Source organism: Cherax quadricarinatus, chromosome 1, assembly GCF_038502225.1.
Source record: "Cherax quadricarinatus isolate ZL_2023a chromosome 1, ASM3850222v1, whole genome shotgun sequence".
Lineage (NCBI taxonomy): Eukaryota > Metazoa > Arthropoda > Malacostraca > Decapoda > Parastacidae > Cherax > Cherax quadricarinatus.
The window spans coordinates 83050665-83067000 of record NC_091292.1 but is presented as its reverse complement, the minus strand read 5'-3'; the positions used below and the strand labels follow the sequence as shown (position 1 = coordinate 83067000).

General features: G+C 37.5%; 1 protein-coding gene across 1 annotated transcript in view; it reads left to right on the top strand.

The window, feature by feature from the left end:
- Positions 1–285: 285 nt before the first annotated feature.
- Positions 286–16336, top strand: part of eIF3j (eukaryotic translation initiation factor 3 subunit j) — a 91438-nt gene continuing 75387 nt past the window's right edge. The window contains exons 1-2 of the mRNA XM_053772280.2: positions 286–438; positions 687–772. Coding sequence (XP_053628255.2) covers positions 420–438; positions 687–772 — 105 coding nt within the window. The 5' untranslated portion in view covers positions 286–419. The remainder of the gene's footprint in view (positions 439–686; positions 773–16336) is intronic.

Genomic DNA, 16336 nt, shown 5'->3' with positions numbered 1-16336 from the left:
ATCTATGCCAGGAAGTGGGGAAATTATTTAGTGTTAACGTTTATTCTAGAAAATGCATACTAGTAGCGAAATTTCTTTGTTTATAAGCAGAAACCAGAGGCATTTCGCCATTGTAGAATGGTTTAATTTTAATTAATAATTGTGATGTAAATGCATAGTTATATAGCCAGATTATATACGTGATTAGTGATATTTTTGGCGATTTTTTTTATGCGTACCAAAGACAAGGATATAGTGACCCCATGTGAATTATCAAGTGCTTGTCGCACATCTGCTGAAAAACGAAGAGCATTTAATGGGGATATTATAGTGTATTATAAAGTGATAAATAGGAAGATATATAGAAGAATTAGAAAGTGTTGTGTAGGGTAGGGTGGCGGGGTGTGAGTGAGGCATTGTGGGAGCAGCAGATCGTCAACATGTCCGACGTAGAGTGGGGTGAGTTGCCCAGATTTCCATTAACTTTTTTCCCTTAAATTGCGCTTCAAAGAGTAAATGTGCTTGTGGAGGTGAAGAGTTGTGTTGTGTACCCAGAGTGACAAGTACAAATCAGAATATACTTTCTGGACCGATTCAAAAGTAATTGGAATTGAGAATGCGATTTTGACAAAGTTTTTAAGTCTCGTCTCCTTCAAACTTTCCTTCCATGTGGAAGGTGACATTCACACATAAATGTTAATTTGCAGATGCTGACGACTTCGAGCCCCCCAAGGTGGCTCCAGCACTGCCCACAGACAAGTGGGATGGGGAGGACGAGGAGGATGACATTAAGGTGAGCCAGCCAGCGTGTGCCAGCTCCACCAGCAGCTGCTCTGGGGTCAGGACCTCCAGGGAGGACACTATCATCCCTGGAGGTAATCAGGTGAAAGATGACCTTCCACATTCACTGCTGAACCAGCAGAAATAGCCCGTAAACCAAGCATGTTGGGTGACCCTAGAGAAGGCACCCTCTTGTCACCCACCAACATCGTGAAAACTCGCACTTAGTTACTTGATACACTTGTAACTATTATTATAGTCAAAATAGGCGGCACTAAACCATAATAAGTCTTACAGTGCTTTGAACACTTAGGTAACATCAGAACCAAGGAGTATTTCAGTAGGTATGTTCATGCTAGGAATAAGTACTACTGGTAATAATGGTTCTTCATCATGACTCACGAAATCGTAATGACACGATTGCAAACAAACCATACCACGGGCGGGATTTGAACCCGCGGTCAGAGAGTCTCAAAACTCCAGACCGTCGCCTATGCTAACCTTCCTATGGTGTAAAAATATACCTAGTTGGACGAATCTTATTGTGGCTAGCTGGTCCAGTGGCTAACGCGACAGTCTGGAGTTTTGAGACTCTGACCGCGGGTTCAAATCCCGCCCGTGGTATGGTTTGGTTCTTCATCTGCTAATTTCGGCAATAAAATATAGCCAAAATTGTACCACGCGTGGGTTTTATATAAGCGATATCTTCTGCAAATGGTAAGAAATGTAGCCATACTTAACAAAACTCTCCTAAGGTAAAATAACCCAATGTCAATTTTTATTTGCATCTGTGGAATCTTTGATTTTTCCAGGCCACAACATGAAACATTGATTGGCTCTTGATTTGCCACGTGTGGTAATTTTTTTGCTATCTCAAAGTAATTTGCCCAAGAAATAGCTGTTTGTTCCATGATGCAGCTAGCTTGTATGAATCGTAAAATAGTAAAGAGTTCCACCAAGGAATATCAGTTATAGCTGAATAATAAAAAGTTATTAGAGACCAGATCCTTGTTTGAGTTGAATAAAGTCCAATATTAGGTGGATTTTGCCATTGATGGATTTATTGGGTGAATATGTGCAATTCTGCACTTTATACCTAGGTCTCACCTCTGCATTATTTTTTGAGAAAAAAGTCTGAAATTGATGTAGATATATAATAATATACTCATAACTGTTAGGGCCAAAGCACATGACTTTGCATCTAGGAAGTGGCGGAAGATAGTGCTGTGGTGGTGAGGCTGCAACCAGCAGTCTCAGCACCACAACAAACAACATTTGCCACCATCTCGATAAATAATGTTTACTGTAACAGATTGGAAAAAAAAGATAGGCCCACTTGAATGTAACTCAAGTTAGCTCAGTGATGGCCAATGTGTTAAAAATATAAGGCTCTAGTCCTGGGTAAAGAAAACTATGGCACCTATTAACTATACAGTGTAGATCTCAGACTGAATGCAAAAAAGTTTTAAGAGTTGTGGTTACCAGTAATTTAAAACCAAAAGAACTGTTCATAGATTTTTCACAATTAAGCTAATAGAGTTCATATCAAGAGCATAAATACATAATAGAAGTTCTCAAAGTATACTTCGGCTTTACATATCCTTAATAAGGCCTTGTTTAGACTGTGCTCTTCATTTCTGGTCCTAATATCACAGAATGAACATAAATACACAGGAAAGCATAGAGAGAAGGATGATGCATTTGCACTCTTGGAAATGTGTAAAATTAAGGGACATATACCTGGCATACACCTGGAGGGTGTTTCAGGGGTCAGTACCCCCACAGCCCAGTCCATGATCAGGCCTCATGGTGGATCAGGGCCTGACCAGCAAGGCTGTTGCAGCTGGCCGCACGCAAACAGATGTATGAGCCACAGCCCATTTGGTTGGGAGCTGACGTTAGGTGCATGAACAAAATATACAAATAGAAAGCTAGAATACATAAAGGGATATAAATAGTGCTGAAAATATCCAACTTAGAGCAATAGATTCGAGTTTGGGAACTTTAGATTTGGAAGGCATTTGCATCATTATGCAGTAATTTTGTTGCATACATTCTTATTTGGAAATAGGGTATAAAATGTCAGTTTTATCTATTCCTTGCTCCTTGTCCTTGTAGCTAGAGGTGTGTAGATGTAGTTGACTTTGCCCTTATTGCACAAAATGGCTGACTATGGCCTTTATCTTCTCTGCATCATAAACACTATACATTTTCTTTTATTAACATTTTTACACTTCATTATATGTCACCAACATATTCAACAATTATATAAATGTAACTGGCATAGGTAAAAAGACTGTTTAAGGCCTGGTAGGCAACGCTGTTGCTTCACACAGTGTGTCCGTGGTTCGATCCCTGGCAAAGGGTGGAAATTTTGGTTGCATTTCCTTACCTGTTCCATTGACCTAGCAAGTAAGTTGGCACCTGGGTGTTAGTCAGCTGGTGTGGGTCGCATTCTGGGGAAAAAGTTTGAGGGCCCCAATGGAAATAAGACAGTCCTTGATGCCTCGCTGCCTTTTTTGGGTTATCATGGGTGGCTAACTTTCTGGGGTTAAAAATCCAAACAAAATCTTATCTTAGGATGTTTAATTAATGTAATTATGTTAGTCATATGAGTAACCTGCCAGCCATAACCACTTCCACTACCCACCTCTTAACTACAATTTTCTTAGAAATTGTAGTTTCATGCTTAATTGTCTACTTGGCACCTCAGCATCACTTTTATTACTTTAGGGTGTCTTGATTAACCCTTTGAGGGTCGACAGGGCCTCTCCGAAACTCGTTCTCAGGGTCGGTCAAATTTAAAAAAAAAAAAAAATTATTTTCTCTTATGAAAAGATAGAGAATCTTTTCCCGATCATAAAGACACCAAAAGTTTGAAATTTGATAGAAAACTTACGGAATTATGCTCTCGCAAAGTTAGCGGTCTCGGCGATGTTTACGCATCGGCGATTTTGCCCACTTTGAGCCCCATTTTCGGCCAATTTCACTGTACTAGTCGACAAAAAACATGAATATTTCTCTAGAACTCCATTTTTTCTATCGAATGGGTGCAAGAAACCACCCATTTATAAATTCAACTATCCAGTACAGTGGTCAGAATTTAGCAATTTTGCCAATTTCACACAAATTTCAAAAGATGCCAATTTCCGAATAGGGTCCAGAATAAACAAGATAGACATTCCTGGCACTAAAATGACATTTCCTCTAGTCATTAGTCATGTCTCAAGGCCCCTCTTATATTCTTTTGCTTTCCACTTTGAATTTTTATTTTCACAAAAAATATAAGATTTACTGTTATGCAGACTACTGCATTAGTGTAAAAAATGGTATAAATATTATTGGTGCACTTGTAAAAGAATATTAGACTCACCAGTTGACGTGTATTGCACGATTGGCACGATTTGTTTACTTTTGAAGTTTGGTAAAAATCGAACATTTCTGCTACTTTGAGCTCAATTTCAAGGCACCTTTCATTGTAAAACCAGTCAAAATCATCTCAATTTCTGTAATATGTCTTCCATTCTATAAAATGAGACCAAGAAAACTAGAATACAACAATAAATACCATACGAAAATACACTGCAAAGTCGCTGATTTATTAAAAAAAAATGGTCAAAGTTATTTTTTTCTCATTATGCACTGTGTGCTGCAGGATTTTTTTTAGACTGTGCACACTGACCACATAGACCCATTCTTTCATATGAAGGCTTACCAGCTTTCTCCCACTAGATTTGAGGCCGCTAGAATTTATGAGTACTAGTACGTCAAAAACCCCTACGCGTAAGACGTACTAGTACGACGAAAACCCTCAAAGGGTTAATATCCAGAAACAAAACAAGGTGATACGAACAAATATGGAGCGGATAACCACAGACAGTATTGTATGTATCGAGAGACTGATGACTAGTACGTTTATGCCAAAGCAGTGATGCCAGGCCTCCCTCACTGCTTCAGTGCACCTTGATGGTAATGGCACACTACTGTTGGAAATAAAAACATTAAATTTAAATCTTGGCTATTTGTGACAGTCATTCTGTTTACAGTTGTATAATATAATGTTAGTGCACTATTTTTCTGGATGTTTCTCTCATTGGAAATGAGTTACATTTAACTGTTAGATACCCTTGAGGGAGGTTCCTTGATGCTGGCGAGGGAGGGTTTCTGATACAAAAGAATTGGACATGACCTCTCCTTCCTTGGCTTGAACTGGATTGCCTCCTATTTTCCCAGACACTGTGTAAATCCTAGTGGGTTAGTTCTCTCTCAGGAATGCAATATAATGGTTGACTTGTTATTCTAGGTTAGATTCCACATAATTTTCTATATAAAACTTTTGTGAAAGTTGGAACTTGAATTTGAAGCCTAAATAAAACTTGCATGTATTAATGTATTACATAAAGTATTTACTGCATTGGTATTACTTGTTTGTATTCTTTTAATCTACAGTTGTTGCTATACTATGTATACTCTAAAATTACTAAAAAGTGCACATTTATCCATCACTTATAATTATGCAATATTTAATACTGTTGCAGTGTATTGGGCCACAACTTGGTAATTTTGGTTTGTAATTCATTTTGATGTTAAGTTGATGTTTTGACTTTGACTGGAAGTTAGTTAGGTTGCTAAAGTTTAATTTAATTAGCAGTTGCCATTTGGTTATAGTTTGTAAGGTAATTTTTGTTAGTGTTCATAATTATTAACACTTTCACTGCCCAAAGCCCAAAAATTAAATGTGCTTAATGTGTACATTATAAAAAATCTGAAATGGTAGAGAATCTTATTCTGAAAGGAGTGACACTAAAAGTATGAAATTTGATGGGAGAACTTAGGGAATTGCACAGGTGCAAAGTTAATGGTCTGGGCATAGTTTATACATACGTGATATTTGCCCACTTTAAGTCCTATTTTAAGCCAGTTCTATTGCTCAGTATGACCAAATTCTTGGTTATTTGTCTGGTATGCCTTCTCTTCTATTGACTGAGCACAAGGAACTGCCTATTCAACTACCAAAACTATGCTATAAAGTACACAGAATTTGGCAATTTGGTAATTTGGCCAATTTTACACAAAAATTTAAATTCAATTTAAAAGTCTAAAATAAACACTGTAAACATTCCAGGCACTAAAACATTTCTTCTATTCATTAATTGCATTCCTAGACCTCTCCTTTATTACACTTGCCATCCATTTTGAATTTAGTGCACAAAAAAATAGAATATATACTCATATTTCTCAGATAAAATATTGCCAAGAATGATTGATCACAGTTTAGTGTTTCAATAATTGAGCCAGACCTAGTAAAGCCCCATAAAACTTACCAGAGAGGTTCAGGGGGGGGGGGACCCTAGTAATTTCTCAGGAAAGTCGGCAAAAGTCTTTAAGGCCTATTTCAAGCTACTTCAGTAAGGCTTTTGACAGGGTCCCACATCAGAGACTATTGAGGAAAATTAAAGCACATGGAATAGGAGGAGAAATTTTTTCCTGGATAGAGGCATGGTTGACAAATAGGCAGCAGAGAGTTTGCATAATTGGAGAGAAATCAGAGTGGGGAAGCGTTACGAGCGGTGTTCCACAGGGGTCAGTGTTGGGCCCCCTGCTGTTCACAATCTACATAACCGACATAGATGAGGGCATAAAGAGCGACATCGGCAAGTTTGCCGATGACACCAAAATAGGCCGTCGAATTCATTCTGACGAGGACATTCGAGCACTCCAGGAAGATTTGAATAGACTGATGCAGTGGTCGGAGAAGTGGCAGATGCAGTTTAATATAGACAAATGCAAAGTTCTAAATGTTGGACAGGACAATAACCATGCCACATATAAACTAAATAATGTAGATCTTAATATTACAGATTGCGAAAAAGATTTAGGAGTTCTGGTTAGCAGTAATCTGAAACCAAGACAACAGTGCATAAGTGTTCGCAATAAAGCTAATAGAATCCTTGGCTTCATATCAAGAAGCATAAATAATAGGAGTCCTCAGGTTGTTCTTCAACTCTATACATCCTTGGTTAGGCCTCATTTAGATTATGCTGCACAGTTTTGGTCACCGTATTACAGGATGGATATAAATTCTCTGGAAAATGTACAAAGGAGGATGACAAAGTTGATCCCATGTATCAGAAACCTTCCCTATGAGGATAGACTAAAGGCCCTGAATCTGCACTCTCTAGAAAGACGTAGAATTAGGGGGGATATGATTGAGGTGTATAAATGGAAGACAGGAATAAATAAAGGGGATGTAAATAGTGTGCTGAAAATATCTAGCCTAGACAGGACTCGCAGCAATGGTTTTAAGTTGGAAAAATTCAGATTCAGGAAGGATATAGGAAAGTACTGGTTTGGTAATAGAGTTGTGGATGAGTGGAACAAACTCCCGAGTACAGTTATAGAGGCCAGAACGTTGTGTAGCTTTAAAAATAGGTTGGATAAATACATGAGTGGATGTGGGTGGGTGTGAGTTGGACCTGATAGCTTGTGCTACCAGGTCGGTTGCCGTGTTCCTCCCTTAAGTCAATGTGACCTGACCTGACTAGGTTGGGTGCATTGGCTTAAGCCGGTAGGAGACTTGGACCTGCCTCGCATGGGCCAGTAGGCCTTCTGCAGTGTTCCTTCGTTCTTATGTTATGTTCTTATGTTCTAGGTCCTGGAGCCAACCAAAATCATAAATTTCAGTATTGTCAGTCATTGTATCAAATGATGCTTGAAGTATACCTGGACAGGGTTTTGGGGGGTCAGTGCCCCTGGTTGACCAGGCCTTGTGGTGGACCAGGGCCTGATCAACCAGGCTGCTACTGTTGGCTGCAGGTAAGAAACAGTGGATAGAACCATAAACATCCTAGAAAACACTTGTCATTATTTTAAACCAAACACAAGGTCAGAATTTTTATTTTCTCTTCATGAGCCACATGGGGCAAGATTTACTTTTTATACTGTGCACACTTGCCACCCAGACCTGTTCTCTCATATCTAAGCCAAAATTTACCACTCAGCTTATCTGAGTGAGCTGAGCTCAAGATGTAGATCTGTGCGAGGGAGCCTGGGGGGAGGGGGTGCTTATAACGTAGATCTACGTGACAGACAGTGAAAAGGTTAAAGGTGTGCACTGACACATGGAAAAATAGTGATAGGGTTTCATAGCTGTTAGCATTATTGCTACAGTCTGCTCAAGAAAGGCACATTGATACCGATGAGTGGCTCTTGATCCAAGGAAGTGGACATATCCTCCCTCTTATCAACCAGACCCCTGAAATTAATATTGCTCCCAGTGTCAAAAAAAAAAAAATCTTCTGAAATGATTGAGAATCTTTTCTGAAGGTATGACACCAAAAGTTTACAATTTTATAAAAAACTTTCGGAATAACACAAGCACAAAGTTAGTGGTCTTAGCATAATTCATGCATCGACAATTTTTCCAACTATGTAGTCCTACTAAAGTCAATTAAGTTGCTCAGTTCGACCAATTCTTAGCTATTTATTTATTTATTTATTTAAAAATTTGTGCACACATACAGAGGTACAAAAAATACAGAAAAGAGCAGTATGCCAAAGCCACTTATACTATGCATAGCATTACGGGCTGGCTTAAAATTAACTTAAGATGAACTAAGCAATGATGACATCGGTGATAAAACTTTAATGTAAACAGATTACTATAAAGCACAAGTGAGTATTACAAAGACAGGTCATATGGTTGTATGCATTGTTGTACATTCAGTAGAATGGAGTATTCTGTTAGGTAGTGTATTTAAAAAATAATAAAGTTAGATTGGGTTTTAGGTTTAACATTTATGTGATATAATTGTGAGAAACATTTAAGATATACAATTTATAAGGTTCAGTTATTCAGTATTTATTTGGTTTTGGGTGAGTAAGTGATCTTTGAGAAGAGACTTGAATTTATAAACAGGTAGTGTTTCTTTTATATTTACAGGTAATGAGTTCCAGATTTTAGGGCCTTTTATGTGCATTGAGTTTTTGCATAGTGTGAGATGGACACGAGGAACATCAAAGAGTGATCTGTGCCTTGTGTTATGGTCATGTGTTCTGTTGAGGTTGGCAAGGAGATGTTTGAGGGGAGGGTTAATATCAGAGTTAAGTGTTCTATGTATGTAATAGGTGCAGTAATAAGTATGAATGTTTTGTATGGTGAATAGGTTTAGTGTATTGAATATTGGTGGAGTGTGCTGCCTATAGTGAGAATTTGTTATCATTCTAACTGCAGCCTTTTGTTGGGTAATTAGTGGTCTGAGATGGTTACTTGTTGTTGAGCCCCATGCACAAATTCCATAGGTGAGATAGGGGTAAATAAGAGAGTGATATAGGGCCAGGAGGGCTGACTGTGGAGCATAGTACCGTATCTTCGATAGTATGCCTACAGTCTTGGAAATTTTCTTAGAAATTTGCTGTATATGTGTATGAAATTTGAGTCTATTATCAAGGTGGATTCCTAAGAATTTTCCCTCTGTTAGCTTTGTGATAGGTGATCCGTTTATCATTATGTTAAGAGGGACATCTGTAGCTCTGTTACCAAACTGAATGAAGTAGGTTTTGTCAATGTTTAGTGTAAGTTTGTTAGTCCTCATCCAGGTAGATATTTTCTGTAATTCTGTATTTACAGTATTTTCTAGCGTGACTGGGCTTGGGTGGGAGAAGACGTATGTAGTGTCATCTGCAAATAGTGTGGGTTTGAGTAATTGCGAAGCATTTGGTAGGTCATTTATGTATAGGAGAAAGAGAAGAGGGCCAAGGACACTTCCCTGTGGGACACCAACTGTAATTGGTTGTGCAGAAGAGTTTGCCCCATTTGCATACACATATTGGCTTCTGTTGCTGAGGTATGACTTGAGGTAGTTGAGGGAGTGCCCTCTTATACCATAGTGTGACAATTTTACGTGGAGCAAGTCATGGTTAACTGTATCAAAAGCTTTACGTAAGTCAATGAAGATCCCCAGTGGGACTTCTTTTTTCTCTATTGCAGTGTATATATGTTCTAGCATGTGTATAATAGCATCATTAGTATTTTTATTTGGCCTGAATCCAAATTGGCAGGGGTTGAGTATGTTTTGGGAGATAAGGTAGGAGTAGATTCGTTTATGAATTAATTTTTCGAAGATTTTTGAGAGAGGGTGTAAGTTGGATATTGGCCTATAGTTATTCAACTCTGTTTGGTCTCCTCCTTTGTGGATCGGGGTGACCCTTGCTATTTTGAGTACTGTGGGGAAGGTGGAGGATTCAATGGATTTGTTAAAGAGTGTTGCAATGATTGGTGATAGCACTTGTGACACTTTTTTGTATATAAAGGGTGGTAAGGTATTTAAATCTCCTGCCTTGTTTTTTAGCGTGTTGATAATAAGGGAGACTTCGTATGGGTTAGTCGGAGCTAGGAACAGTGTGTTCGGGTAGTTGCCAGTGAGGTAGTCATTTGGTGGGGTATCTGAGCTTGGGATTTTATTGGCAAGGTTTTGTCCTATAGTGGAGAAGAAGTCATTGAGTCTGTTTGCTGTTTCTGTTGGTGGGAGTTGGGGTTCATCTGATTTTGCTAATTTTATTTCGCTATTTCGTGATATCTTTTTTGTTCCTAGAATTTCTGATAGGGTTTTCCAGGTCTTTTTTATATCACCTCGTAAGTTGGATAATCTGTTCTCATAATACAATTTTTTTGCCCTTCTTATCAGGCTGGTTAGGATTGACGAGTAACGTTTTGTTTGGTCTCTGGTTATGTGACCCATTCTGTACTGTTTTTCATATTGGTGTTTTGTATTTATGGATTTGAGAATGCTGGGTGTTAACCAGGGACTGTTCAGTCTCTTAGCTGTCATCTGTTTAGTTTTTTTAGGGCAGTGCTTGTTATAGAGGTATTGGGTCTTTTTTAGAAAATTATTAATACATTCGTCAATATCTGTATAGATTTCTAGCTCAGTGTGCCAGTCAATGTTTGCTACTGCTGTTGTGAAGTTATTAATGGCTGCCTCATTGTGAAGTCTGAAGGTGACTTTAGTAGTGTCTTGGGGTAATTTACCAAGAGTTGTTATGAGAAAAGTAGGGTAGTGGTCTGTGGTATTATCTGTAATTATGCCTGATTTTAAAGGGGATATGGTGTTGGTCCAGATGTGGTCAAGTAGGGAAACACTAGTCTCTGTAACTCTTGTAGGTTTTGTTACTGTTGGTAGCAACATACAGTTACTCATTGTGTTTGTGAATTCAGTAACGTGTGGGTCCTGGTCTTGCAGGAGATTTATATTGAAGTCACCTGAGAGTAGTAAGTGATCTTTGTTCATGCGTGCATCAGTTATCATACTTCCTAGGTTTTGACTAAATTGGCTAATGTTTGACTGTGGAACTCTGTAAATGTTTATCAATGTGAGAGGTTTTTGTAGGTATTTGGATTTGAATTTGGCTATTATATATTCCCCATGTTCATCCCTTGTGCAAGTATTAGTGATACATTCTAGTTGGTCTGAGTAGTATATGGCTGTGCCACCCCCTTGTTGGTCTGGCCTACAGTTGTGTATGGCTGTGTAACCAGGAATGGCATAGACATCTGTACTATCAGGCTTTAGCCAGGTTTCAGTTAGTGTAATGATGGACATATTGGCATGTAAGGAATTTAGTAATGCTATGAGGTCATCGTAATGCTTGCTTAAAGATCTGATATTGTAGTTAAAGATAGTTATGTTGTTGTTGGCACTGAGAAGTGCCTTTGATTGTTCTGCAGTGTAGTAATTACAGTAACTGTTTGAATCATTTAAGTCATTAAATAAGAGGTTGGTATCAGGATCAATGCTTGTAATCATAAGATTTGTAGTGAATCTATAGTTAGAATTAAGTATAAAACAAAGTAAATAGTCTTAAGCTAAAAAATAGCACCTGAATTATTTAACAAATGTAAAATAATGAGCTAAGGTAGTTTTGGAATATAATGGCAAAGTTGTGAACTTATTCTACTTTAGCACCTGAGAATAGCACCTTGATTATTTTAACAATTGTGAATGTATAAACTAGGGTAGTTATATAAAGCTAAAATAAAGGAGAAAATATATGAGGGACTAAAATTAAGTAATGGTAAACAAAGTTAAATGGACAGGTGGTCACTATGAAATAATATTGGTTTAGGAGTAAGATCTGATTTGTAATATTAAATAAATTGAGCAGTTTATTGCACAATAAAAGTAAAAAAAATGAGGTAGTTGGTACTAGCTAGCAAAAGATAGTTTTGGTACTTGCAAAAAAGTAATTGGAATATACACTAATTGCATACACAATAAAAAGTGACTAAAAAACAAGTAGTGATAAACAAAATTAAATGGACAGGTAAGAATAATGAATATTATTAATTTGGAGTAAGATTTGACTTGTAATTTAAAATTATGAGCAATTTATAGTAGTAAGAAAGAAGTATAGAGTATTGGAGGTATTTCATTAGCTAGTGATGAAAAATAATAAAAATAATAATGTACAATATAATAGTAACGTACACTATATGCACCACACGTATATATGTATTAAGGGCACTTATCTAATCTGTTACAAAAATGTCAGCTTTTCTAAGGAAGGTAGAGAAATCGTGTTCATTTGAGATAGTATATTGTTGTCCTGTTGATGTTTTCCTTACTAGTATTTTCCCATCTCGCGTGAAACACTGATGTATTTTGTTTTCCTGTTTAAGTTTTCTCAGCCTGAACAGAAGGTTTTGACGTTTTTTTTGTTAGACACTCATTTATGTACACTCCATTTTTCATTGTAATTGCTGATTTAATTAAGTCCTTTCTTTTATCGTATGAATGAAGTCGGATCATTATACTGTGTTTACTTCCTGGTTTTCCTAGCAAACGTGTTTCTTTGATTTCATTGTTTTGCACGATGACTTGTACGTGGTTCTGTATTATCCTGATAGCAGTTTCTTTGCACTGTGCTTGTGTTATGTCACTAGGAATGTGTGGACTGTTTATTATAACTGCATCAGACAACTTATCTTGTTCAGTTTTGTCGTCTTGGAAATCAAGGTATTCATTTAGTCGAGTGTGCATGTTCTGATTCCAGTCCTTGATTGCTTCTTCAACCTTCATATTTATTGTTGTTATTTGCTCAGTGTGACTGGCTATAGCTGCTTTTAGAGTATTTTCTGTGTCAACACTTCCCGATGTAATCTTCTCTTCAAGGTTTTGGATCTTATTCTCGAGGTTGGTTATCTTGGATTCTCGTCGCTCGAGTGTTGCTTTGATATCTTTGATTTCATTTTCTAGAGCAACGATGTAGTCCTTGATATTGTCAGGAATAATCATACCTGAGTTATCATGGGTGAATCCTTTGAAGGGAGTGGAGTTGGAGGGGGGAGTCAGCCATGTTTGTTGTTGCTGTTGTTGTTGTTCCTTGGGTGGCGGCGGAGAGAGGGGTTGATGATACACTGGCGTCCTGCTGGGTAGACAAGTTGAGTTCTAGGGTCCTTGCTGTTATTCTTTTATTACTGGTGTTGATTCTTCTGCGATATCCTTTCATAGTATCACTGAAGTAGATACTGTGTAGCAATGGAGGAGAAGGCTTGTTTTCTCGGAGCTTGGGTTAAGTGATTGTCGCTAGTATGCCTTCCATTCTATCGACTTGGTACAAAAAACTGTCATTCGTTTATTACAGGTACCCTGTAAAGTGCACAGAGGTCATTGTTTTGGCCAGTTTTTACACAAAATTAGTAGACATAATTAAAAATGCCAGTTTAAAAATGGTGTGCAAAATAAACAAAGTAGATATTCCTTGCACTAAACCATTTCCTCTGTTCATTAATCGCATCCCTAGGTCTCTCCTACATTACACTTGCTTTCCATTTTTAATTCATAATCACACAAAAATAGAAGATTCTCTTATTTCCTGGATAATAAACTAACTGGGAATGATTGGCCATGGTTTATGGCACTCCAGTAATTGAATCTTGACCTATTAAAAACTCTGACTGGTGGGGTGTAGGGGAACCTTACCCATCCTCAGGAAAATTGGCAAAAATTGAATGTCCGCTGCTTTAAGCACAATTTCAAGCTGCTGCTGCTATTGAAACCATGCAAAAATCATTTCTGTTTTAGTAGTGTCTTTCATTCTATCAAATAATATGAATAAACAGCCAATAAAATCATAAAAACCATGCTAACTTGATCACTATTTTAAACCAGGCACATGGACCGAGTTTTTCTCTTTCCCCATCATGCATCACGTGAGGCAGGATTTTTATTATATACTACATGCACTCGTCATGCAAACCCATTCTCTCGTATATAGGCTAAAATTTATCACTCAGCTTATCTGAGCAAGCTGAGCTCACAACTTAGAAATAAGTGAGGCACCCTGGCTTTAACCCTTTCAGGGTCCCCAGGCCCTCTCCCAGACTTGTTCTCAGGGTCGCCCAAATTTAAAAAAAAATCTTATGAAAAGATAATCTTTTCCCAGTCATAATGACACCAAAAGTATGAAATTTGATGAAAAACTTACGGAATTATGCTCTCGCGAAGTTAGTGGTCTCAACGATGTTTACGCATCGGTGATTTTGCCCACTTTGAGCCCTATTTTCGGCCCATTCCAGTGAACTAGTCGACAAAAATCATCTTTCGCTAGAACTCCATTTTTTCTATTGAATGAGTACAAGAAACCACCCATTTACCGATTTCAACTATCCAATACAGTGGTCAGAATTTAGCAATTTTGCCAATTTCACACAAATTTCAAAAGATGCTAATTTCCAAATAGGGTCCAGAATAAACAAGAAAGACATTCCTGGCACTAAAATAACATTTCCTCTGTTCATTAGTCACGTCTCCACGCCTCTCTTACATTCTTTTGCTTTCCACTTTAAATTTTTATTCTCACAAAAAATAGAAGATTTACTGTTATGCAGACTACTGCATTAGTGTAGAAATGGTATAAATAATATCGGCGCACTTGTGAAAGAATATTAGAGTCACCAGTTGACGTGTATTGGACGCTTAGCATGATTTGTTTACTTTTGAACTTTGGTAAAAATCGAACATTTCTGCTACTTTGAGCTCAATTTCAAGGTACTTTTCATTGTAAAACCAGTTAAAATCATCTCAATTTCTGTAATATGTCTTCCATTTTATAAAATGAGACCAGGAAAAGTAGAATACAACAATGAATACCATACGAAAATACAGCGCAAAGTCGCTGTTTTAACCCATTGACTGTTTTCGACGTATAAATACATCTTACGAGCCAATGTTTCTGACGTATATATACTCAATTCTAGCGGCTTCAAATCAAGCGGGAGAAAGCTGGTAGGCCCATATGTGAGAGAATGGGTCTGTGTGGTCAGTGTGCACCACATAAAAAAAATCCTGCAGCACATTGCGTAATGAGAAAAAAAAACTGATCGTTTTTTTGGAATAAAACGCCGACTTTGAGGTGTATTTTCGTATAGTATTTATCGTTGTATTCACGTTTTCATGGTCTTAGGTGATAAAATGGAAAACATATTACAGAAATAGAGATGATTTTCATTACTTTGACGAAGAAAACGACCTTGAAACCGAGCTCAAATTAGCAGAAATGTTCGATTTTTACCAATGTTCAGGAGTAAACAAATCACACCACACGTCCAATACACGTCAACTGGGGAGTCTAATATTCTTTCACTAGTGCACTGATATTATTTATACCATTTTTACAATAATGCAGTAGTCTGCATAACAGTAAATTTTGTATTTTTTTGTATGAATAAAAAATCAAAATAGAAAGCAATAATAATATAAGAGGGGCCTAGAGATGTGACTATTGAACAGAGGATATGCTATTTTAGTGCCAAGAATGTCTACGTACCTTGTTTATTCTGGACCCTATTTTGAAATTGGCATCTTTTTTAATTTGTGTGAAATTGGCCAAATTGGTAATTTCTGACCACTATATTGGGTAGTTCAAATTGGTAAATGGGCGGTTTCTTGTACTCAGCTGATAGATAAAATGGAGTTCTAAAGAAGTAGCTATGAGTTTGGTCAACTGGCACAAAGGAATTGGCTGAAAATAGGGCTCAAAGTCGGCGAAATCGCCGATACGCATATGTCGCCGAGACCGCTAACTTTGCGGAAGCATAATTCCATGAGTTTTCAACCAAATTTTGAACTTTGGTGTCAGTACCATCGGGAAAAGATTCTCTATCATTTCACAAGAAAAAATATTTTTTTTTTTTTTTTTTTCAAAAATTTAGCAACAGAATGACAAGTTTCAGAAAGGGGCCTGAAAAAGTCAAAAGGTTAATAAAAAAAAAAAACACGGTCAAAGTTTTTTTTTTTTCTCATTACACACTGTGCTGCATGATTTTTTTTTAAACTGAGCTCACTGACCAGACCCATTCTTTCATATGTAGGCCTACCAGCTTTCTCTCACTAGATTTGAAGGCGCTAGAATTTATGCGTACTAGTGCGTCATGGGCATTGGCGCATAAGCATAAGTTCTATGTGATGGCCACTGAAAGGGTTAAACTCTAGTAACCATTTTGTTTCTCCTCCTTGGACCTTTAAAAATAATTTATCTATGTGTTTGTGGGCACTACACAACCCATGCATATCCAAAG